The sequence below is a fragment of the Anolis sagrei genome, chromosome 4, assembly GCF_037176765.1.
Source record: "Anolis sagrei isolate rAnoSag1 chromosome 4, rAnoSag1.mat, whole genome shotgun sequence".
Taxonomy (NCBI): domain Eukaryota; kingdom Metazoa; phylum Chordata; class Lepidosauria; order Squamata; family Dactyloidae; genus Anolis; species Anolis sagrei.
The window spans coordinates 204,529,090-204,555,156 of NC_090024.1; the positions used below are offsets into that span (position 1 = coordinate 204,529,090).

Here is a 26,067-nt window from a genome sequence, read left to right on the forward strand (position 1 = left end):
CAACCTTTTGCCCATTACCGAGCCAGTCTGGCTCTAGCCTCATTATATCAAACCCTTTAGAAATGATGTAGGACAGCTGTGTGCCAAGATGCACACATGTCAGACCACTTTTCTGAGCATTTGCAAGAGTAGAGTTGGGTTTGAAGCTGTTTTCTTAGAAATAATATAGTGCAGATTAGATATCGCAATCCCTTAAAGCAGTTCTGGAGTGCCTAGAAACAAAAGGATGCTGAGCCAGCCAAGATTCCTTTGTCTTCTTAACTGTGAGACCTATCCTCCTTTATATCTGGGCTTCTCCACCCAATCTCTTATTAAAGCCAAGGGATAGATAGTTTGGGAGCCCAACTCTACCATAAGCTGTGAAGGAATGTTGGCCTTATGTAACAAAAGAGCTGGAATGCATCTCTATCGTCTACTGCATCATTTATCACCAATATAGAAATAATGTGTGATGGTGGGAAGGTTTGGAACTATATCTTGTTCTGGCACAGAAGAGCTATAAAGCATCAGATTGTACTACAGGTGGAGACTTGAAAGAAGAAAGGCTTTTTGGAAAGACTGATGTTCCTACTGGTCAAATTGGTCTCTTCATCAAGGCTATTCGAATTCAGATTCTGTGTGCTTCTGTTGGAGTCGAGAAGAGATAGTGGCACCTAGTGTTTGCCTGGAAGTAGTACTCTGTAATTGGAAAAAGCTATGAGCAGTTCATATGGTTGCCAGAAATTGGAGTTGACCTGAAGGTACACAGCAACAGCAAACAAAGATGATACCAAATATATAGTATCTGAAAATGCTCAACTATCACACAATTAATTGGGAACATATATAATCCATTTTAACAAGACCAAACACAATAGCATGTTATTTTGCCCCACATGAAAGAGTACTTTTTCTTATTTGACAAGTTTGGAAATTAGATAAACAATCTACTCTGAATTGAATTTCATTCTCTCTGAAAGGTGAAGATATTTATTATTTATTTATTTATTTACTGTATTTGTATAGCATATGAGTATTAAAGCTCAGTCCCAATTCAAACTGAAGTCAGCATTGTGACCAGGAGTGGGATGGGGTGGAGAGGTCTAAAATATTCCTACATCCTTTTTTTTAATCTAACAGCCTTTCATGCAAGAGTGATAGGAGGGGGGATATATACCTAATCCATAGCTAAGTGTATACTTGCATACTAAAATTTCAAAAAAATGACATAATCTTGTGACTTTCAAGCAGTGTGTTTGCACACATACCAAATCATGGTATTTGATATTTAGTCTTAAAGCCAGTATTTCATAATCAGATAGGTCCCCAGACTATTCAGACTCAAAGTTCTTGAATTCAATACTCCTTTAACTATCCCAGTTAAGAAACCCTATACTCTTATCAAGATATCACTGATGAATGCCTAATGTCTGTAATCCTGCATAGCTCAGCACAGTATAGTAGTTCCATATGTGTAACTGTGCTACACCAAAAACATTTAACCCCTTAGGTGCATTGAAGAGCTGCTCCACTTGGTTATTTGAGAGTGATGGGGGGAATGTATCATGTAGCCAGATGCAAAATAATTACATTGTCTACTGAGGTCCATCAGGGTCCGCCAGGGGTCTCATAAGCTGGTGTAATCATTTAATGTCTGGCTGCAGGGACACAACCAGATACTTCTGTAATCCTTCCTGCTCTTCTCCAAGCATAAATGGCTAGGACTATGTGGTTCAATAGTTCCATGGCTGATCCAGGAGAAGGATTTGGTCACTGTGGAGGTAGGAAGGGAATACCAACCCACATAGAGACCAAAGCTAGATGTGAACAGGCATAGGATTAGCTTACATCTCTGTGTCCCACTGACAAGATGCCAGTGAAGAATTATATGGCTGAGAGTCGGGTTACACATCGGATTTCAGTTCATTCCTCAATATTAAAATGCACTAGTTTCCAAGAGCAAAAGCGTGTGTGATCACCATCTTTAGACACAGTAGAGTGGCTAAATCAGTTTTAATGATAATCAAGGAAGTAATTTTGGAAATACAATTGTACAGCAGTTGGGTACAGGCTCATTGGGTACAGCCGTATATTTTTGAGCACAACATGTGAGATGTTTCTGGAAGAAAGTTTGCAAGGAGAAGGTTATGTTAGGAGCTGCCTGTAGCTTAAAACAGATTCTTATCTTACAGTAAGGGTAAGAGTTGGCTTGTTTGCTTGTTTGTTCCTGTAGCTAACTCTTGTACCAAAGACATAGCTATGCTAGTCTTTTGAAACTGAGAAAAACAAATTCCTAGCATGAACTTCAGTTTATTTCATCAATTGCATTATGGACTTCAGTGGGCTCCAATCCACTTAATCACTTCATCAGATGCTATTGATAAAGTGGACTGGAGTCTATGAAAACTTATGCTAGAAATTTCAAGGGTGCTAGGAAATTTCTTTGCATCTTATTATGCTGTGCAGAAGATAGCAATGGTAGACCACTCTTAAATGAAGGTTACATAAAAAAACTATGATGAGATATGGTGCTACTTTCTAGTTATCTTTCTGGTGTGACTATCAGCACTGGGGGGGCTAGAAACCAAAAGAAACTACAGTAGACTTCTTTAGTTTTAGCATATATACAAAAATCTAATTCCTGCATTTTAAAATTCCATGTATTTTTCTTTTGAATTGATTAGTCAATCCATTACAGCATTTCTAGGATACCTAGGAGGGGAAAGCAAACTATGTACTGGGTCTTCAAGACATATATATGGAAGGCAGTTGTAGTAAGTGTTCTTGTGTGAGGTGTTGTACCATCCCAAATTCTTTGGGCTGTGAAACCAGAAAGAGGACCTTATCCTCTTTGGTATCTAAATTTCTCAGTGCAGTTCCTAAATTCCAAAGGCCAAGAATCATGTGTGACAAGGAAATAATTATGTTGTGAAAAAGAGGAAAACAAAGAGAGACTGGATCTTTCAGCTAGTTTCTTTATTAAGGAAACACATATCATTACAAAATAACAATTTAACAATAAAGACAAAAACAGAGTCCACATGAGGGCAGAGGACAGTAAAAGTAGCTTCCCGCAGAGTGAGATGAGGTGGAGGTGGAGGTTTGTGTTGCAGAACTTGGGCTGCACCAGAAGTATGAGAAATGAACTAGATCCAAAATGTCAACTAACTCAAATTATCTGGAAGGTTTGTGGGTGACTGAGAGGTGGCATGGCTGGAATGGGAGGCCACGGGAGCAGAGGCCTCTCTCTGCCATGAGTATCAAACATGTCAATCTTTTGTGTACCCAATCTAATTTGAGATGGGAATCATATGTCTCTCTAGATGTTACTGGACTGCAATTTACCATAGCTGTAGTCAGCATTTGAAGTGGCAAGAGATTGGTAAGGAATTGTAAATATGGGATGCGTAGTTCAATCAAAATTGGTCTGAATCTAATAGAATAAAAATTAACAAAGACAAATGCAATATTCTACAAAAACCAAAAAGATAGAGATGGGGGAGATATTTGGCTTAGCAATAGTACATGGGAAAAGGACCATAGGATTATTGTTGATCATAAAATGAGCATGGCCCAAGAGTGTAATGCAGCAATAAAGAAGGTAAAAAATATTTACCCTGCATAAAATAGAACCATAGGTTCCAAGCCAATGGAAGTAATAGTCCCATCACATTCTTCACTAGTGAGGCCTTATCTGGATACCATGTTCAGTTCTGGGCACTTCATTTCAAGAAGGATATACACAAATGGGAGCAGGTCCAGAGCAGGGCAACAAGGATGATGGGAAACAAAATATACAAGGAAAGGTAGGGGAGTTAGACATGTTCAGCCTGATAAAGAGAAGACTGAGTGACACAATTATTTAAATACCTAAAAGGTTGTCAGAGAGACATGGATACAAGTTTGTTCTCTGCTGCCCCAAAAAGTATGACCAGATAGTTTTAAGTCACAGCAGGATAAGATTCCAATTATACATTAGAAGGAACTTCTTGATAAGAGAAGTTCAGCAATGGATCCTATGGTCTAAAAAGGTGGTGAGGTTTTTCTCTCTGTGTGCATCTTCAAAAACAGACTGGATAGCTGGGAATGCTCTAACTGGACTTCTTGCCTGGAGCAGGAGCTTGGACTTGAGAGCTCATGGGTCCAGATCCAATTCTATGATTCTATATATATCAGAAGGATGATTAGAGTCACACTCCTGATCTAGCTTGTACATTTCACAAAGGATTAGTATGGAAAATTTACTTTCTCACAATGCTATGCTATGTATCCCAGTGCACTCTGAGAAATAACAAATAGTGCTTAGCTTCCTAGGCTGAATTGCTGCCATTGCAGTAGCCCAGGAGAATCAGGGCAGGAGAATGAGCCAAAGCAAATATCAACAGTAGAGGCCCTGCCAGAGCCCTTTGGTCATGGCCACTGCCTGAGGGATCTGGGTGCTGATGCTGTCCCTGCATTCAGATTAAGAAAAAAGCCCCCAGCAAATACATTCGGAGCCAGGTTGGAGTCTCCCTGAAGGCACTCCCTTCGGAGGTCAAACCAAAGTAAGGCCTCCGATTTAAGCCAGCTCTCAGTTAACCACAAATGTCCTTGGGAATAACATAAGACAAAGATGGGAAGACAGTAAGGACAATAGAGGAGGGAAGACGTTAGCAAGGGAGAGCAAAGAGACTGAGGATCACCTGTCAGCCAATCCCCATTTCAGGATCCTGGCAGTCTGTGATCAAATATGGCTTCTAAATTTACGTCAACAGTGAAATGCTTCAACACGACACAAAACATTGAAGCCACAATGTTGCTGCTACCTGGACATGGTAAAAATTCAACAAGTTACAGTTTTGTAAATATATATTACAAGACACTGATGAAATTCGTTGCCATAGTGTTGGTGTTTATGTTCCCCCGCCCCACCCCTGCTTTCAATGATTTAATGAATCAGGCATGCTTTGTTGCTTTTTATTTTAAAAAATTATTACTTTTTTATTGAAAATAAGCTTACATTGTTACGACCATTCTTTCTCTCAGAGTTTATTTTTTCAGTCCCCCACCCCACCCCAATCTTATTATCGTAGATAAAATAAATTCATCCATACCACATTTAAAAAATAAGTTTGTAGGCTGACTGTATTCTAGAAAATGGGCAATGGTGACACACATGGTGAGCAGGTTCTGCTTTTTGCATGCTGCTACTTACATACTGGCTAGTCATCATGCATTGTTTACAAGAGGATTTTATTTATGTTAATAGATCTCTATATCCTTTTATATATAATTACACACAAATGATGGGATTTGGATGAGGCTTAGATGGCTTGAGTCAGTTCACCTTTTCCTTCACCTTTATGAAAAAGAAACTAAATCCAAGTACATTATATTATGTATTAAAGCTAATAGCTTCCCCGTTTTAAATAGTAAAAGTTGGGTCCACCATTTATTAAAGAACTTTTATGTTTTGATTTGAGTCTTCACAATAATGCCTCCGTATCTCCAGTTTCAAATAGGATACCCTGGATTGTTAGCAGCTGGAACAGAAACAGAATCAGGTTTGTGTGTTGCTGCTGCTCTGCAATTGATCTATTATAAGTTCAAGATCCTCAAATATATGTTCTGATCCAGTAAGAGTAATCCATGCACATAAGCAGACTTCCACCCATTGCTGATATGTATAAAGGTCTCCAGCTACACTGTACAACACTTTTTGTCTGAGCTTTATTGATCTGGATGGATGAATCTTATTTGATGATCACTGGATATGCATCCACATCCAGAATGACCAATTCTTACATGTGATTGGTTGCTCATGACTATGGCAGGTGGATGAGTGTCATTATTTTCAGGATTTCCTTCTATCATACTCCCATCCCTTTCTTTAGATCTCACTTTGCAGCCAAACATAAATTAAGAACATGAGCAGAAGCACTAACTCAAGATAAATGGTGGTTGTGGGTGATGAAGTTTGAGCTGGTGTGCAGCTTCTGTTTTTGCTTTTTTTAATGGCACAAGCCAAACATTGGCCAGGGATCAAGTCCTATTCAATGGGATACTTCTTTTGAGTAGGCATATAGAGAACAGCAGTGTTACTTGGATTAAGGAAAGACAAACCTAATTTGACTGCTTGTCAATATGAACTACCAATTCAAATCAGAAAGTAAAATTTGAGAAGTTCTGAAGGGTATGAATTTAGATCTCATCACACAGTTAATTTATTAACAAATTTATGCTGGCATTGGCGCTGTTAAATTTATTAATCATTAAAATATGCAATCTTGAAAGGTAGTGGGATCTGTAGCGTAAGCTGTGAAATCAAAATCAGTACTGTGTTGCACCGTAGCAAAATTTTGTTTTAAAAATACTAGTATGTCAGTCTGTATCCAAATTATAGACCAGCATTCACTTGAGCAATTTTGAATGGGTGACTTAAGAGTTATATATTTGTGTCTTTCATGTGCACAATTCCTATTTATCCCCTATTTTATGGGGGCATTCAAATTGCCTATCAACTTATGGTGACCCTATAGAGTATTCTTAGGCAAACAAATACAGTATACAGAACCTGGTATTAATTGACAAACCCAAGAACTAACAAGGGTGGACCCTACTTAGCTTCCAGAATCAGATAGGATCTGATGCCTTAGTATATTTGGTCTCCAAAAGTGGATACACAGGGACTATTGCTTCTGCTTGTCCAAATGGAGATCAATCATGGGTCAGGATGGGAACACCAATCAGCTGCATATACAAGGGACAGAAGAACTGATCCCCATAGATCACAGCAGCTGCTGTCTGGTAAGTGGGGACTAGGTTAGACTGTGGATCACTTTGTAGGTAGGTAACTGTGGTGCTTATGCATTCATAACTGCTCAAATGAATTCTGATCATACAAATGCTCAAGAACTATGAAGTGTATACACCCATACAAACATAAATGCACACATACCCATGCATTTCTTTATTTAGGCAAATGAGACTTCAAGTTTAGAACCATACAAGAATCTCTGAGCACTGGAAGATCTTGTAACTCTACCATGTTTTCAACCAGAAAAGGCATCATATATGGCTGGGGCTGCCAGCTGAATAAAAGACAAGGCACCCACATTTTTAGTGGATGTGTTCAAAAGGCAATTTCAGAAGGTGTTGCTTGTATGAAGAACAATATTTGCTGAAATTACCTTTTCTCTATAAATATTAAAAGCACAAATGCATTGTTCCTTATTTCACATGGCAACCCTAGATATGCCAATGGAACTTGTCTCTATACAGAAAGTAACTTCTGTGATTCTTCCCTCTGCCAGTTTCTGACATTTTAACTGTACTGTCGTGGTGGCTTGTGGCTGTCCATAGGACCAGGTTCAGCTTTAAAACTTGGTTCAGAATTCCACATGACATCTTTCTACTATTATTTCTTAACGCCTTATATCCTTGCCAGTGGCAGCATTAAAAGCTAAGAGAGGCACAATAAAGGAGATTGGGGTGAGGGTATTAATGTATACTTAAGTACTTTTTAATAAGAGAAAAGGTAAACCATGCACCAAAGCTTTCTCTACAGAAGTGTTGGTGGTCTATTGGATTCTTTCTCCCCATATAGCATAGCCACTCCATTAAACAACTGGCAATAAGAAACCCAGGTCTTTAGGTTTGTAACAATTCTTAATGAATCCTGTGCCTTTCAAATAATGATGTCACACTACCTATGGGCAGGACTGTAATTCTAACTTCTTAGATGTAAGCAACCAGCAGATCTTGGAGAATTTACTTTCATGGACTACAACCTGCAGCATCCTTCAGTAGTTGAGAAAAGGACCTACAGTTCAAGGTAACTTTTCTAAACTCTTCTCCAAGATCTCCCCTCTTGTTTTCAAAACACATGAAGACATTTTAGAACTTGGGGAAAGGGGGAGCATTTAAACAACTGGCAATGATTCCCTCTTTCTAGCTTTACAATTACAAGATTGGGAAGAGAAGTGAGCAGAACTGACTGAAGGTTTGCAAATTATTAGGACGAAGCATATAATTTCATAGTTAGGACCACCTAGTCTAATTCTTCATGAACTATCCTTAGATTAACTCTACTTGCAATAGTCATCTTGTAAATGAAACAAGTAGTTTCTGAGGCCTAAATTCTATTAACAGATTACTGATCGACATGAGAAGGATAAAAGGTCAATCCATACAAAAAAAACAAAAACAAAAAAACAAAAAAAAAAACCCAGTACAGATAGAGGGGAAGGCATCCAGTCTGTTGATATGCAAATATTAAACAGGATTTTTTTTTTTGCCTTCATCTGCAGTCAAAATGGTACTACCCAAACACTGGTTTATCACCACAGTGAGAACTGCCCCTGACTTTCTCATTAATAACTCTAGCTATCAGAGAAAATAGCAGGTCTTTGAAAACAATTGTACTGTACTCCATGGGATGGGATCATGCAAGTCCTAAGAACATACTACCTTGTGCGTTACTCAAGCTATTCTTTCTAGGCCAGCATCCTTATGGGAGCAAAAGGCCAACATAAAATCAACGCAGTTAACATAATTGAAGATACAAATGCCTTCATTTTGGGGTCAAAATAAAAAGGGTAGTATAGTTGCTCAAACTCAGCCCAGCTTTCCAATCTCTCTCTCTTACTCCAGACATGGATTCTTTCTCTCACTTTCCACTTATACATCCTTATAAACTTAAAAGTGAAGGTCACAATTTCATTGAATAGCCATAATATAAAAATTGCAAGGGTAAACAGGACCTAACCTGACATAGCCAAATTATGGCAAAGAAGAATGAGATCTTCCTTAGCCACAGAAGCATTTTCTTCACATAGCCACATTATTATGGAATCTTGCACCCCAAATCTTTAACTTGAGTAGGGTCTAAGCACTATCTATCATCATTATGGATGGATAGACTGTCTTGCCATGCTGTCTTTTCCTTGCCAAATATTCAATGCATTCCTGTTAGATGCAATGACCACAAAACTTTGCTGGGAGTTCACAAAATTGCTCCTCTTCCATCTCACTCACTTTTTTAAAAAAGGAGGTCCTTTATGCAGGCTGCCAACCATAAGTCCAAAATAAATCAGCTCTAATGCAGCAGCAGAAATTAATCCTAGATATGGAAATTAACCCTGTGCTCCAATCTATCATAATCGAGTGGAAGAAAACAATATGTGATATGAAAACACCACTCGGAGTCACCCCTTTTATTTTAGACAATGAAGCTGAATGGTTGTGGAAGATAAGATCCACCAGGAACACAAAGGTCCAAGGAAGATGCTAGTGTCTGTCTGTACCTTTCCCCTACCCACTTGACTCCTTTCTTTCAAAGCCTAAAAGATAGTCAAGACACTGATATTAGGGCTACATATAAAATGAAGGGGACTTTCAGCAATTAGTGCAAAAACTAGGTAGCAAAGATAATATGGCTTATCCCTCCAGGATCAGCAAAGAAACCATAAATGTTTTGGCAGCCAATGTTGACTACTGCAGGAGATGCTACTGCCTTTGATACATCTTTGGTCCTTTGGTTGGAATGCATTCACTCTCACTAACTTCCTACATGTTCTCTCTCAATTCAACATGATCCTGCTGGGAAAGAGAAAGCCCCCTGCTGAAAGCTTTAGTTCATGGAGTACTTCAGCTCCCTTTACTGAGAATTAAATATATAACATCAGATCAACACAGCATTCTGTGGGGCGCTAGGCAAATCTGCATGTTCTTTCTTGTTTTGATCCTCAGCTATGAGTCACCATCTCCATTCCTTACATGCACATTCACCCCCAACTAGTTTTTAAAAAAATTACATCCTCATATTAAATATACCTAGGTCTCAAGTTGTTGTGTCATCAAAATAAAGATGGCAGTGCAGAGCACAATGGGCTACAAATCAATCCAAGTCTGGCTGTTGTTTATTTTTTTCATGGTTGACCAGGGTTTTTTAATAATCCATCCATCTTGACACTGCTAACCTGACTAATATGAAAGGGTAAGTCTTCCCATTTGTCACATGAATAGTCAGCTTACCAGATTTTGCTGTTTACGTAAACATTCCATGATACTATCCTTCTCCCAAAAAGTGTTCCGCTCTGTATTTGGGAAGGAGAGTTTATGCTTATGGGTTATCACGCTTTGATAATCTTCTACTACCGCTCTGTGTTGCAGTTGAGAACATAAAAAGACCAGGGCACAGAATTACCTTCTGTGTTACCTAGATGTCACAAGGGAATTAGCATTAGACAACAGGCATGCCTGAAATCACATCTCTCCCATTATAGAGAATTAATTTACCAGGTATCCCCAGGACCAAAGATGTCCCATTGCCAGAGCTGCTTCTTGTCCTCTCTGCTGATACTCTAATGACCGAAGCCAAACACCTTGAAGAGTGATGATTCTCCTCATATGTTTCGAGTGCACCTTGCTATTTTCCAAAGCAAACACAGTGTATTTGGTCAACTCATACTGTCAGGCTCCGGTATCATCCTGGCACAATATTCAAAGGTCCGAGTTAAAGAAGAAAATCCCAAAGTGAGTAAAAGCAAAACGATGTTGTGCTGCTATTCATGGCGATCTCAGGAAAACCCAAGAAAAAAGCTCGCTTTGCGTTTGAAGAGAACAAGACAGAGAGATGATGAACATGCAGCAGACAAACTACTTGGAAGAATGCAAAAGGAGCAACTGTGTCTTTAAACCTTTTCAATTTGGATGCTCTTCAGTTCATCCGGAATCTCTCTACAGTCACCAAAGAAAGGATATTGCAGCTCAGAAAACAGAACAAAACAGAAACCAAACACTGCCTAACTGAGGTATTGATAGCTCTGGATCACTTTGAATGTTCAGTAGCTGATGCTGGGGTATGGAGCTGCCTACTTATTTTTCCCAAGAGCTGCGTCCACCTCTTCTTCAGGCTTCAGGGAATGCCACTGAGCAATGGGGCGGCGTGGGTTGGCCAACATGTCGGACCAATGCCTGAGCTCTGTGCCAGTGGACTTGTTCCCGACAAATACTTTGCCAATGGCTTCATTCTTTCCCAGCTTGTCATAATCCAGCACAGTAATCACAACTTGCACTTTCTGAAGGAGAAGCAAGAAGACAGAAAGTATTATTAAGGGTGATACAGCAATGCTATTTTAATTAACACAACATTATTATATTAATTGGGAAAGGGCAGGTTACAAATAAATATGAATGTTGTTCTCATTACTGATATGACTTTTTAAATATTAAATGGATATCTCACTCTTTCCTCACTAAAGAGATGTTTGGGATTAATTGACAAAGAACAGTGAGACTATGGTGACTAACAATGCATTTTGAAAGAAATGTCATGTGAGTCAAAAATGATTTGTGGTTTATGTGAGATGATGCACATAGGAATACACAGAGGCCTGTCTCCACACCAGCCATTTACAAGAGTGATTCCTATGCAAGGTAGATTTGGGTTACATTGTTTAGATCAACTCACTGGTCAAAAAGTCATTTAAAATACCACTTCAATTCAATTATAATTGTGCAATTAATATTTCAAAGTTGTTTTTAATACAACTATGATAAACACTCATGTCTGTCTGTCTGTCTATCTATCTATCTATCTATCTATCTATCTATCAAAAGTGAATATGTGTGTGTATGTATGTATTCATGTATGTGGGAAAGTATGTTTGTGGCCTATTTCCTATTGGATTTCAGAGACTACTGTAACTCCCACCGATGATGGATTGCCAGATTTGGCACACAGAACCCCCATGACCAACAGAAAATACTAGAGGGTTTTTTTTTTGGTGGGAGGGGGATTGACCTTCATTTTGGAGAGTTGTGGTTCCCTAAATCCAGAGAGCACTGAATCCAGCCAATGATGGATCTGGACCTAACTTGGCACACAGACCCAACATGGGCAACTTTGAATGCATGTAGGGGTTGGGGGTGATTTATCTTAGAATCTGGGAGTTGTAGTTAACCAACATTCTTATACATTTTCTAATGGGTGCATTCATAAAAAACAAAAGCAAATACTGACTTTTTCCAATAAATAGCATTACATATTGCCTAACCCAGGCATCATTGAGTCCCTAAGCTAGTTAGAAAATACAGATGGGGTGGAGAACCGGTAACCCTCCAGATGTCTCAGTGCTCCAGCTCCATCCAGCATTGCCAATGGCTAGAGACAATAGGAATGGACCGCTAAAAACATTACAAAACATTTTTGACTTATGGCAGACCTAACACAATCCTATCACAGGATTCACCTGGTCTCCAAGTAGCCTAGATCAACACTTAAAACCACTATACCATGGTGACTCTCAATATATCTAACTATATTTACATTTAATTGGTATCAGATGATATGCATAATAGTGATTATCTAGCAGATATATAATAGTGTAGTGGTTTGTACGAGGACTCTGGGGGACCACGACTCTAATCCCTGTTCAGCATGTTAACCCATTGGGTGATCTTGGGCAAGTCGCACTTTCTCAACCTTAGCAGAAAACAATGGAAAACCCTTTCTGAACAAATCTTTGTTTTAAAACCCTGTGATGGGATCATTTTAGGGTCACTATGAATCAGAAACAACTTGAAATTACATGAGAACAACAGTAGCTGTGTAGCAGAAATCAGAAAGCCTAGAGACCACTTTATGCAATCATCAGGCCGCAATTCTGTGTTAGCCTACATGTATGACAATGTATGTTTGATTGTTTTCTAAACAACAGGGAAATTCTTTGACACATTGCAAGGCCCAAAATGTGTATCTTCATTTTCAAGCCCACATCTGTAAACTTTAGTAACCAAAATGTCCATGAAAAAACTTTACCAATGATGTTCAGGTTCTGGGATCCTTCAACATGTATAACAGCACTGTATTATGTATCATCTACCTGCTGATTGTGAATAAAACTGCTTACCATTCTGTGGGTAGCACACATGAACATTGGGGTTCGTACAAAGTTCACATAGCATGAGGTGGGAGTAGGTTCTTTACGTTATGAAATCTCCACAATTTGAAATGAGGGTTGACTTATGGGATTCATCCAATCAACAGCCCCCTCATCCCTCCTCAGGCCAGCCCACCAATTAAAAACATCCCACAGACACCAATGAAACTTTTACATTTTTGTCAAGTGAGCAGGATAGGGCAGCATGGAGGTTAACCAGCCCTTCCTCACTTGTAGCCTTCACAAAATTACTTCTAACATCCAACATAGTTCCAAAGGAAACCTTAGTGTTGCACAAAAACAAGGAGAGGTGGAATGAGAAGAGGGCAATGTGAGTGGTGTAGGGAGTTAAAATTGAGAAAGAAAAACATAAAATCTTTAGATCATAGGAGGTCCCAGGTTATGGTCAAAATAATGGAGAACCTTATAACCCCACAGATAAGCAAAGTGATCTGGGACCCCTCTGCATCTCCCTCTGTCAAAGTTCCCCAAGTGAAAAACATATTAACCTGTATCTGTTCAAAGGGAATCTCAAAGCTGAAAGATTCATTGAAATAGGGATTCAGGGTCTTCTTCTTGACTGTTGTCTTCTTCTTCTTGAGCCTCTTCCCATTCTGCAGCAGGTGAATCTTCACATAAGGATCTGAGTAGGAAATCCAAGCAGGTCAGACTTTATAGACAAACACTCAGAAACATAGGCTTAAAGAAATGGGTACGGGGAAGGAAAATATCAAGGAAGAAGAGCCACTGAACTATAAAGTGACATGCCCTGTATTGATACTGCTCCTCTAATGATGAAAACTTTGTCTTCCTTCCTCCTGATGTGCCTTTAATTTGCCCACAATAAACAGTAGTAAATGACCCACTTGGAGCCAAACTAAAGCACTCCAAATATTTGTTAGTGTTTTGCTGCACAAATAGCTGGCAGTTCAGATGTAAAAAGGAAAACAGAACTAGCAAACAACAAGCACTGGAAGGTATGATTTGTAGTTTTCTAACGCAGAGGTGGGAGTTATGTAGTCTTCCAAAGACAATTGAATTGCAACTCCCCGCGTTTTTCATTATTTCCCATGATGTCTAAAGTCTATGGGAATTGCAGTCCAACATTTTTCGAGAGAGCCATACAATTCCCAACTCTCCTCTAATACATTGGTGCCACTGATGAAAACTACATCAATGTTGTGCAGGAAGCTGAATGAAGCAATTTTCATATTGCCATTTTATGTTGATTAAGTTCTGATTCCGCAGTACTACCTTTTGGATCTACCCCCTTCAGTCAAAGGACTAAAATGTGCTCTAAGTCCCGTTCCAGAGAAATAATTCAGAACTAAAACTGAACAACAAAACATCTAATGTGACCCAATTGTCTTGCAGATTTCATCTTGTTTTATTTATTTAACTGTTCCTTGGAAGGGACAGAAACTCTCAATGACATGATGTTGTGATTACAATCATATTAAAAATATGTCTTATATAACATGAGAGAGAGAGAGGAAAAGGAAATGCAGGATTATTGCTGCTACTGGCAGTTGCACATTTTTTTTTAAAAAAAAAAGTAGTGGCAAGCATGTGCTTGATGTTGGGATGATCAATATCAGTACCTCATTGGCCCTTGCAGTCTACGGCTGCCATTTTGAACAAACAGAAGTTGCATGACTATTCATGGCATGTAAGTGAATTTGGTGCCATTTATTTTATTATATTTATTGTTGTTTCAACTCTAACACCATCCTCATAATGTTATTTTAGCAAAACATAGCTGTACTGTGCTATTTTGGGCTGAACAACTAGGAGTTTAGCAATGTTTGTGATGGTGTGTGTAGAAGTGTTTCAAAGTCTCTGGGGGCTAAGGACAAGGACCCATCACAAAAGGCTATATGCACGTCACTGGCCACACAATTCATTTGCTCTGAAATGTAGCTCAAGCTGCTCACACTCCCAAAAGGATATTTCACAAAGTAATTTGGTCACTGACAGTAGTGCTGACATATGTCTTTTTAATTTATTCAGACTGTTAAATTTCAGAATATTATAGGCATCTCCTGAAATAGAACAACCACTCCTTCCTCCCAAAGCTCAGACCTTTGAAGATCCCATGAATGTATAAATAAAACACAGTAAGAAAATGATGGCAGAGAAGTTGCCCAAGGGAATGTATATGATGACATTAAATACTTATTTTGTTTATTCCTAGTGATCTCTTTTGTGGATATGAAGAAAAAAAATCCTCTAGTGCAGCACTTGGTGTCACAACAATGCCCACAATACTGCAATCTAATGTTGATAGGAATCAGAGCTTGGAAAGATTACATTTTGTGACTACAACATCCAGCACTCTATAGCCAGTTCAGGAAGCTGCCTTCAATTGGGTTGCTACTAAGAGTAACAGCTATTTTCATATTTAACCATCACTTCATTTCTCATCTTTCTTTAAATTGAGATGTTGGCAACCAACACTGGTCTTTGCTGTCTAAACTGGACCGTGTCATGTAGTTGACTGACATGAAGAACTAAATGGTAACCCATTTCTTCAATTCCATGTACAAAATCCAAGTGGGTTTACAGATGAATTATTCTCTCTTACTACATTTTCTGACAAATCTGAAGCAGTGGACTGTCTTATGGGTCAATGACAAATTGCTTAGCAAGTATATTTTTCCTCCAGCCTACTACTAGAACTATTGCACAGAAGCTACATGGGTTGTACATCCTTTGGACATTGGAGAAGTCCTAATGGCATTCTCACACAAGCTGCTGAGACATACTTCCCTAACATTAACCTTCATGTAGGAGGAAAAAGCAACGATAGGCATTTGTAATGCAGTTGGATATTTGAGTCAATAGAGGCTTTTTATCCCAAACCCAAAGGAAGCAAGATCATTCCTCCAGCAGATGAAGTTTTACCAGGAGACAATACATAGTATTCTAATCACCTCAATGGGAGAACTTCTGGAATCTGACAGATGGCTTTGCCGCACTATCTTCTTTTGACTTAGCCCAGACATGGTCAAACTTGGGCCTTCCAGATGTTTTGGACTTGAACTCCCACAATTACTGGCTTCAAGACCCTTCCTGGAAAGGGCCTGAGACCAGGAATTGTGGGAGCTGAAGTCCAAAACACCTGGAAGGTCCAAGTTTGACCATGCCTGACTTAACCCCACATTCATTGCTCGGTTGTCCTTGAATTCTAGTTGCTGCCCATCAAGATTATAAAGCGGAGAATTTCTAATGATGGCTGATTGCTTTTTTGTACTCATCAGTGGCAAATTGCTATTCTCATTTCCTATAACATGAGATAAATCCATTCCAGGTTTTAGTCTCAATTTTAAAGGAGTTATCTAAACTATAATCTTATCTTTATGATGGGGTTCAACAGCACCTTGGATAGCTCATTTGAAGCTCAGTAGATTAGCCACATAGGCTTTGTGAGTGTCACATTCAGCACTCTGGCTAGTACCCATAAGGTTCACCCTAAAATCCAAAGTGATTCAACACAGGAGCATTTAGAGGAGCATAGACTGAACATTCACATGAAAAGGATGAAAAGCAAGAACTGCTCTGTGTTCTAGTATATGAAATCTTTTGATAAATCTTTTGTATAAGCTCAGAGGTGACATCTGGTGGGTATAAGGTTGTTCTGCACCTACCTGAAAGTCCTCCAACATCCATCTTTTTCAAGTTCTTGGCCTCCAAGATACAGACTGTAAGCTTCCCAGCTGTAGGCACATATCGTAATGAGATACAAATGTCTCCCAATTTCTCTGGCTGTGGAGAGAAATAGAGATAGCAATGGACTCGGGAATTTATAAGCAATCTTACAAATCTAAACTTGAAGATATGCTTGCTAGAGTGTGGCTATTCATATTGCCCTGTGAGTTGCATAGAAATTGCTATCACAGCCTTTTCTGGGGTGATATCCTTGATATATATTGGAGTACAACATCTCTGGCTTACAAATAACTTGGCAATTGGTCATTGGCTATGCTGGCTGGGGATTGTGAGAACTGCAGTCTAGAGGGTACTGGATTGAAGGAGACAGACCAGTGAACTGAATGCTGTCTCTGTTATCACTTCTACCACCTCCTCTGCTAGGAAAATAAAATGCTTTGTGCTAGATCTTCCTCCCAAATTTCAGCATCAGGTTATAGGATGTCCCAGCTGGGCAATGAGAAGGGAGCAAGTGTAAGAAGCAAAGAGGCAAGCAGGTGGAAGGCATAGAAAGAGCATGGTCAATCTCGAACTGTTAAAGGTTCATTGAGTTCATAGCACATGGAGCTCTTCTCATGTGTACTTCCAACTTGGGGCAAGGATCTGACTTCTCTTTTCTCAGTTGCCCAAGTTCCTTAAAGGCACCAGAGCTCATGTGCTCTTGGATATTAAGTGGGGCCAATCCTGGTGAGTACTTGGATGGGAGATTACCAATACATAACAGCTACTGTAGGCTATATTTCAGAGGAAGGAACTGCGAAAACCACTTTTGAGGATTCTTTGCCCAAGAAACCCCTATAAAATATGTCAACAGGTGACATATTTTATAAATTCAGTACTGAATTTTAAATCCAGTGTACAATCCCACCAATGGGGGAAAATGGGTTTTAGAACAGGCTGGGCATCAAAAACTGCAGTGACATCTGGAGGTATAGTGTGGCATCCTGTTGGCGTTATATGTGCATATTGATATGGCTTGCTCTTGTGTAGGTCTTTTTGAGGGGATGGAGCCTGTCCTTGCACAAAATACATCCCAGCAGCTTCTCTAAGTTCTTTGCAGTCAGTCCAAAATGTTTCCCTGGCAGCTGTCAAGCCCTGGGAGGAGGCTGTTGCTGCTCACTGGTAAGGAGAATAGGCAGAGCGGAAGCAACTGGATGTGAGCACATCCTAATTTCATTCCCCCTCAGATCCAAGACCAGCAGCTTCTTCTTCATCTGAATTACTTTCCCCTCCCCTTCCCTCTCTACTAGTAAGTAGAAGCAGCAACAGCAGCCCCTCCCTGAGCCTGACAGCTGCCAGGGCAAGTGGAGAGGACACATCATTGCACTGGTGGAGACTTACGCATCAGCTGCTCAATATAGGATATATGCAATAATTTCCCATTTGGGTTCATTATTTTTCACTGATAATGGGGAACCTCTGGGACTGCCCAAAAGTATTAGTAGGCTGCATGCAGTCCCCAGAATACACAAGTTCCACCTGTGGATAATACTAATAATTTTTCAGCCAATTGATACTAACAAACCAAGTGGTGTCTTCTGGAGGCAGCTTGGCAGAAGACTGCGAAGGAGCAGATCAGTTAGATACTGAAGACACTGTTCACAAAATACAATTTGAAAGGGATCTTTGCATTCTAAATTTACCCATGCAGGGGATACCTGATTTTCTTTGTATAAAAGGCTTCAGGACATTTGCCAAAACTCACATTTTAGAGCTCTGTATACTTCATATTCTTACCTACATTTTCAAAGTGGGAACCCCAAAACAAAACAAAAAAACAAGGCAGGACCAAAGAATAGCATAAGACAACCGCTCCATTTCCTCCTTTGCATCTCCTTCATTTTGAATTCCTACCTCCTCTTTTTCTGCACTCTCGAGATCCCTCCATTCTTCAATGGGCTGCCCCAGGTCCACTGTGTTCATGGGCACTTTGACTTCTCCTATGATGTCATGCTTGGAGAAGCGGTCAAAGTCATAGATGGCCATCACCAAGGTCTTCCCACCCAGCTCCTGATAAGGAATCTGTAACAGAGAAAGATGAGAATTCAGCAGTCATTTGAGCACACTAGAAAGAGCTACAAAAAAGGCTGTTGTAATGGTCTTGTGAGAATTTACTAAATTACATAGAATGAAATATCCTTTGTAAAAGACCTTTAAAATTCATATTTAATAAAGCATTTGCTTAATAAAAGCCAGTCATCTGTTTTATAAACATGCTGTTTCGATATGTTGCTTAAACTATTTTGAACATTTCTGTAATGGATAGATGGAATAAAATATTTAGCAAGAGAGGGAGGGGTGTAGGTTGGTTCAAAAAAGTACACCAGGGGGCCCTGGTGTACCATAACTCTTGAAATCTCCAGGTTTCCTGTTCTGGATTAAAGTTCCATTTATAATTTATACTAGACACTGGTTGCTGAAGCATCTATACTTTTGAGAGCAAACATAACTGTACCAATGTTTAGCTAAGTCTGCGTGTAATTCATCTGCTGCAGAGAATGCCTAGGTTGGAGACTAACCTTGAAGACAAATGTCTCATTGTAGGTTGGATTGAGTGTCTTCTTCTGCACTTTGGTTTCATACTTCTTCTTCTTGTCTGGAAGCAGGAAAACTTTGACATAAGGGTCTGAAGTGCCACCCATATCCAACGCTGGGAGCTCAGCTGCTTGGAGGATTCCTACAGTAAGCTATCAAGGGAAAACAGGTATCAGGAATCAAAAAAGCTCTACAATATCACATATTGATTAATGGTGGGATAAGGAAATTCAGACAATATGACAGACCATGGCTTATGCCAACCACAGTTTTAAAATATACAAGCAAAGCTGTTATAATTGGATGGCTCCTTAAAGGGCTGAAACTATTCATCCATCTAGCCTGGGTGTGGACATCTGTGGGAGACTAGACTGCACCCTTCACTAAATACCCCCCAAAAAACTTGCCCCTAAATTTCCCGAAACACTATCTAAGGGAAATAGGGTCATTTTGACCAGAGGTAATCTTGCTTATTTGTTGTTAAGGCTTCTCCTGCCCCAAGATTCCTGCCCCACATGAGCTACTTATTCTGACTGGAAACTGTTCTTTGTGAGCTCTGGCAGGAATAATTGTTACTTAGTCCTTCTAACTCCTTCTAAATCAGTCTTTCTGAGTAAAAATATTAGGGACTGATAACTGGGCCATACATTTTTCAAGCATATACTTTGCCACTGAATCATGACTACTCGCTGGCATGTTGTTTCACCCTTGATATTGAACTGTGGAGATGAGGATGGAACATTGATTTGGTTTTGGTGGGTAAGCATGGACAAGAGGGCAGTGACTTCAAAACAACAACTGAAAGCTTTAAGTTTGCAGTTTGTTATAGAATTGTTGTCATTGTTGACACTATTCATCTAGATATGTCTGTAAACAAAGTACACAGTCAGTCTTTTGCTGATCTTTCACAGTCATCTTGTTTTCTTGGATCCAAAACCGGACCCTCAGGCCATTCTACCTCTGACCATGGTTTTTTGTTTTGTTTTTCATTTTGCCTTGTATACTTCAAATCTTTGTCAGCCTATGCCCTCAATTGGCAATTGTGAAGCTACACTGCAGCTCCGTCGAGAATCAAAAGCAACTTCAAACTCCTTTTTGAGAGCTTATGAGGGTTGTTTTTTCAAAAGACAAAAGCCAAGATGTTGGGGAATTGAAGTATCTTTAAAATTGATGTAGTTTTCTAAAACTAGTAGAAATCAGTTACTGTCATAATTTTTCTCCTGCTATAGTTACATTTAAGGTGGGATGGGCACAGCATGGACAAAGGGCCATATGCAATCCCTGGATCTCATTATTGTGGCCTCTGAAGCCCTCCAACATTAACTTAAAGCCCGCCATGTTCTTCCCATTTTTAAGAAAGTACATTATTGCATAATTTACAGGTACTGTTTGCTCCAAAACCACACATAAATTCCCCAAATGTGTAAAACATGTGAAAATACCCACCCCACAAGTACCAGACAACTATGTGCTAATGCCAAATACCAAGGTTTTCCTCTGCATTTTATCTCAAAATTTTGACAGCAGTATGTAGCATCACTTCCTGTCACTATTTTGAAAGAACCTGCAGAGGAAAATAGAGGTATTTGAGCTTGTAGTCTTTGTGCCCAGAGGTGGTGGAAGGGAGAGTTCCTGTAGGAGAAGCAATTGGTTCTGGTTCAAATGCAGTTGCCCACAACTGGTTTAAGGCAACTTACCTGATTAGCTTGGAAATCGTAGTCTAGAGAAAACTGCAACTTCCCCAGGTTCTCTGGCTCTTTTTCCTCCTCTTCTTCCCCTCCCTCTTCATCACCATCTCCGTCATCATCGTCATCATCCTGTTTGTCCTGAAAGACAAGGAAGACCACAATGTTGTGCAAAGTGATATCACATACTGAAAGCCTAAGTTCCCCTTTCACACATTATCTTTCTTCCATATCCTTATCTTAATTCAGGGCTGGAAAACATGTGATCTTCCAGAAGTTGTTGAAGTGCAGCTCCCAGCCAATAGCAAAGAATGCCAGAAGATGCAGTCAACAACATCTGAAGGCCACATTTTAGAACAGATTTCATATATCTAGCTTCAGGAGGATTTACTTCAGGAGGGGTCATATATTAAGGAGAAGGATGACTGGATCTGTTCATTGGCATTTACTAATAAAAGGACTCTCCCAATTTAAAAACAGGATGAAGACATCTTTTCTTCTATATATATATATATATATATATATATATATATATATATATAGATAGAGAGAGAGAGAGAGAGATGGACAGACAAAGAGAGAAGAAGAAGAAGAAGAAAAAGAACCCGGCATAAGGAGGGTGTGGGCAGCCTCATACTTATGCCAGGAGTACATCTTGACAAAGGCACACAGAGGCTGAGAGCCCTACAGAGCACTCTTAGCTACCACCTGTCTTGCTCTCCCAGCATAATGCCAAGAGGACAGCCCGAGGATCGAGGGAGGAGGATGGGAAGATCGGGGCATTCACCGGCATAAGGATGGAGCGAGCAGCCTGGTCCTTATGCTGGGAGGACAAACTGAGGATGACCCGAGCACTGCCCTCTCCAGGCCCCGACCTCTCCTGGGCCACTCATATCCAATGTGTGCCTGACCCCCCCTCCCTCCCAGCCAGGCCCGCAACGCACCCACAAGGCAAAAAAGTTTGCCCATGCCTGCTGTAAGGTAATAGAATTATTACTACTAGTATTCACTGTTTGAAAGGGTAGGGAATAAAAGAAATGGGCCTTAGCTAACATCAACGTTTTCTTCCTTATAAAGCAAATTAGAACCTCTGAACATTCATACGTTCACAGACACCCTCCCCAAATAAGGACCTACTTGTGGTTTTCCCTCAAGCATTTAAAATTAAATGTTGGCTGAAGAACCATCGGTTTACCTCCTCTAAATGGTTCCTTCCTTAGTGTTATCTCATAAATGCATGCAAAGAACATTTTGGAGGGAGGGTTCACTGATCATACTTAGACCTTGTAAACTTGACAAAGAAAGCCATTCATCAACAAACTCATTTGATGTTTATTATGAGATGAGAAGTTATCTGACAAGGATTTGATCCACTTAGGTTAAAATGAAACCAGATTTGGACTTAGCTAAGGAGCTTTTCAGGAACAGATGTGAAATTTAATCTCCAGAATTGAAAGAAAAATGTATTTCTCTTTTCCCAAATCAAGTTCAATACCAGGTTTTGATGAAGTTATCTAAGCAAAGTCTAAGCATGGAAGTATTGTATCAGATAAGCCCTCTTCACCTTTCCCTTTTATGTATAAAAGGGAAGGGAAGTTTGCATTGAGACCTACCGTGAGTTGACATCCAGGTTAGTCAGAAAAGATGGAGACAGAACAACACAGAAGGAGGATGAGGAGAATACAGAAAAGGAAGAGAAGGGCATTATAGAGGCAAAAACTACACAAATCATCAACAACACCACATGCTCCTGAGAAACCACAGATTCCACACCTTCAAAGATGCACAATGCATGGATGGATCAAAAAGATATTGATTGCAAGACATTCACTTAGAGGGATGAACAGCATATTAGAATAAGCATGTTTTTTTAAAAAGATGTTGTGGAAGCTAGCAATTTCTGCTCTGAAGGAAAAGTAGCTGTGTAGGGTTCTGGCATGGATTATGCTGCCAATATAGTATAGATTATGTTGAGGCCCATTAAAAACAGCTAAAACAACATTGCTCCTCTGGCTGCTATTTGACCTTGCAGGTGTTATTTGTGGAAAATCTGATTTTCCTTTGAAATAGGAAAGGCTAGTCAAAGGATGCTTGTTATAGAATGTATACTATGGCCCTGAGAAGGCAATGTGTCTTGCGCTCCTTGTAATTCTGCTTAGAGAATTATGCAACCCACTTGGTCCCAAAAGTTAATTTGCCATATTGTCTATATATTTTAAATTGGCCAATGTCATCTTCACTTTCAATAGTTAAATGTCTTGACAGAAGGTAACTACTAGACCTGTGTTTCTCAGGAAACAAAAAGCACAGAAATACATAGAGGAAAAGAAAGATTGAGAGAGAAAGAGAGCGATAGTAAACATGACTTTCAATAAGGTCAATGACTCATGGACAGAACATTTGTGTCTGCTATTAGAAAGGACCTTTTATGAACAACAACAACAAAACAAATAATGAAGTGCAACAAAAGGACACACAGCTGTTTTAAAGATTTATCTGGGTGTTATCTTCTGTTTCCAGAGGTCCACAGAGAGGACAAAAAAACTGCTATACTGTCTCTTGCTTTTGGCACTCTTCCTTTGGCTGAAAGTGGCGGATCAGCAAAGCCAGGAAAATCAATAGACAGGGATCTATTTCCCCTGCAGTAGTGTGCCATCAAGTTATTCTGATTTCTGAAGACCTGAAGGCAAACATATACTGGGGTTTTATTGGCAATATTTGTTCAGAGAGTGCTTGCCTTTGCCTCCTCTGAAGCTCAGAAAGTGTAGAATGCTCAGGGTCATTCAGTTGGTTTCCATGGCTGAGTGGAGATTTGAATCCCGCTCTGCAGAGTCATAGTCCAACACTCAAACTCAAGTACCTTGCTTATTTTTCTATGTCTATTTGTTCAGGGTCTAGTCCAGCCATTTCTTCCAAAAGTGAACACCAATTTCTTACATAGGATTGTGTTTGGAGACTCAGGGTGCATCTCTACTCTACAATTAATGCAGCTTGACCTCAACTAAATTGCCATGACTCTGTGCTATGAGATCATGGAAACTGTAGTTTTATAGGGTCTTTAGCCTTCTCTGACAAAGAGTGTTGGTGCTCACCAAACTGCAGCTCCCATGATTCCACAGCAATGAGCCATAACAATTAAAGTGGTGCAAACTGCATTAAGGGCAAGATAGATGGAGGGTATCCTTGAAGTGACTGGCTTGACTATGAAGCTCTGGTGTGGGCTGGTCCATGAGATCACAAAAAGTCAGAAGCAACTAAACAAATAAACAACAACAACAAAATCCATTAATTCTACAGGGTACTGTAGATACACCCTCAGTATAGATTTTATGATCAAATTCATTCCATGTCATAGTGCTTTTTCAATGATTTTCATGTTTACTGGGGAAGCATGTCTCAGCATGTATATATGTCTCAGTCAATTAATTTAAATGGCATTTAGGCATCTCACACCAATATTTAATCTAGGTTTCCTTTCTGAAAAACCTTGATATTGTAATTAATACTTATCTAAGTCTTTGCTTGTATTAATTAATATGGGGAAGTGATGGGAAGGCGGATTTAATAAAATTCAGGGGCTGATTCTCACGCTATAGTTTCACTGAATGTTGACTACATTTCCATGCAGAGAAATGGACATTATTTGCAATATTTAAGGAACTATGCAAGTGCCGACCTCACAAGCAATTGGTCAGTTAGCTCTATATTAACCCCAGGAAATAGTCTGCTTTCTCTGACCTGGTCCATCTCTTATTCCAGGTTATTTAATCAATTGAATGATGTCACACTAATTCATGAGTTTTATTTATACACTATAGCAGTGTTGCAATTATTCATGGAATATAATCAGCTATCATCCAACTCTTAAATAAAAAATAACAATTTTCATTTATCCTCCTCAAAAGATGTGAATCCAGGATGCATCTAGTCTGATGAACAGAGGACTATGGAAGGAGAGCCTCCAAATACCTGAAAGGTATTGGCAGAAATAATGGGGAAGAGAGCCAGTGTTGTTTGAAGAAGCAATAATGGGGAAGAGAGGTTGTGGTTTGAGTGCTGGACTAGGACACTGGGAGCCCAAGATTTGAATCTGGGTGCTTCCAGACAGGGCTTAAACCCACTCCGAAGCGAGTTTAAGTCATCACACCTGAAGAAAAACCCAGCCTTTTCCAGGGGGCTTTCCTTGATTGGGGCCATCCCCCCACCCCCCAAGGCTTAAAGTAAAATAAAAACTTACCAGGCCACCATGCTTGCTCTCTGGCAGCCCTCCTGGTCCTTAGAAATGATGGGTGGAGGGGGCGGGGGGATGATATTCCTCCTCGCATTCCCCCACCTCCTGGTGCATCATTTCTATACACCAGGAGGGCAGCCAGAGAGGAGGTATGATGACCTGGTAAGTTTTGATTTTATTTTAAGGCTTTTGGACACCTCAGGTAAAAGTCAGACAGGGCCTGCATTTATGAGTGAGATCTATTTGACAGTAGAACAAACTGCCTCATTGGTTCATAGTTTCCATTCCACCGGAGATAATTTAAGCAGAGGAATACTGTCAGGAAAACTACAGCCATACTCTGCATTGCATAGCCTGCACTGAGCAGGAGGTTCAGTTTTGAAAAGTTAACTCTTTTAGAGTACAATTCTCAGGGCCTCTCTAGCTATACCCTAATTATTCTACTGATGCCTTTTTATGAAGTCCTAGGGCTACAGGTTTAGAAAGGGGTATTTACTATTATTTTCTCTAGCACTTCCCAAACTACAAACTTCAGGATTATATATGATGGAACTATGGCAGTTAAAATGAAATCAAAGTGCTGTAATTGCTTAGTGTGATTGGGCCCTCAGACTTCACATGTCCCATTTTAAGTGGTGTACCCTGGGAACTGTACTCGAAAAAGTTTGAAAGCTGTGGGGGACTAGATAACTTTCAAGGTCTTTTTGAACTATGGTTCTAAAGGATGACACCCACCTTCTGTTGGGAGCCTTTAGCAAGAGACTTGGCACAAGTATGAGGCATAATTCTAACTCGGTTTTTCTGTAGTAACTGTGCACACAACAATGGGATCCAAATGATTTGCCAATCCTGAGCTAAGCTTCATTAAAACACCCCATGCAAATGGGCTCATTAACACCCAGATATGCTTCTTGCAATATGGGCTATAAAAGTCCCATTTCCCAGCCTCCTGCTTAAGTTACCAAATCAAAAGCCCCAAAATGGGAGAAGAATTTAGAGCTCATCA

The 26,067-nt window shown here is 39.7% G+C and overlaps 1 protein-coding gene across 6 annotated transcripts in view; it reads right to left on the reverse strand.

The window, feature by feature from the left end:
• Nucleotides 1-2,940: 2,940 nt before the first annotated feature.
• Nucleotides 2,941-26,067, reverse strand: part of SYT2 (synaptotagmin 2) — a 198,694-nt gene continuing 175,567 nt past the window's right edge. For 5 of the 6 annotated variants that reach the window (XM_060772521.2, XM_060772519.2, XM_067468110.1 and 2 more), the window contains 6 exons: nucleotides 20,843-20,971; nucleotides 19,130-19,297; nucleotides 18,465-18,632; nucleotides 16,550-16,667; nucleotides 13,412-13,545; nucleotides 2,941-11,039 (listed from right to left, as the gene is read on the reverse strand). In XM_060772521.2, the coding sequence (XP_060628504.1) occupies nucleotides 10,833-11,039; nucleotides 13,412-13,545; nucleotides 16,550-16,667; nucleotides 18,465-18,632; nucleotides 19,130-19,297; nucleotides 20,843-20,971 (924 nt within the window). In that variant the 3' untranslated portion in view covers nucleotides 2,941-10,832. The remainder of the gene's footprint in view (nucleotides 11,040-13,411; nucleotides 13,546-16,549; nucleotides 16,668-18,464; nucleotides 18,633-19,129; nucleotides 19,298-20,842; nucleotides 20,972-26,067) is intronic. The other variant, XM_060772523.2, reaches the window with a different exon arrangement.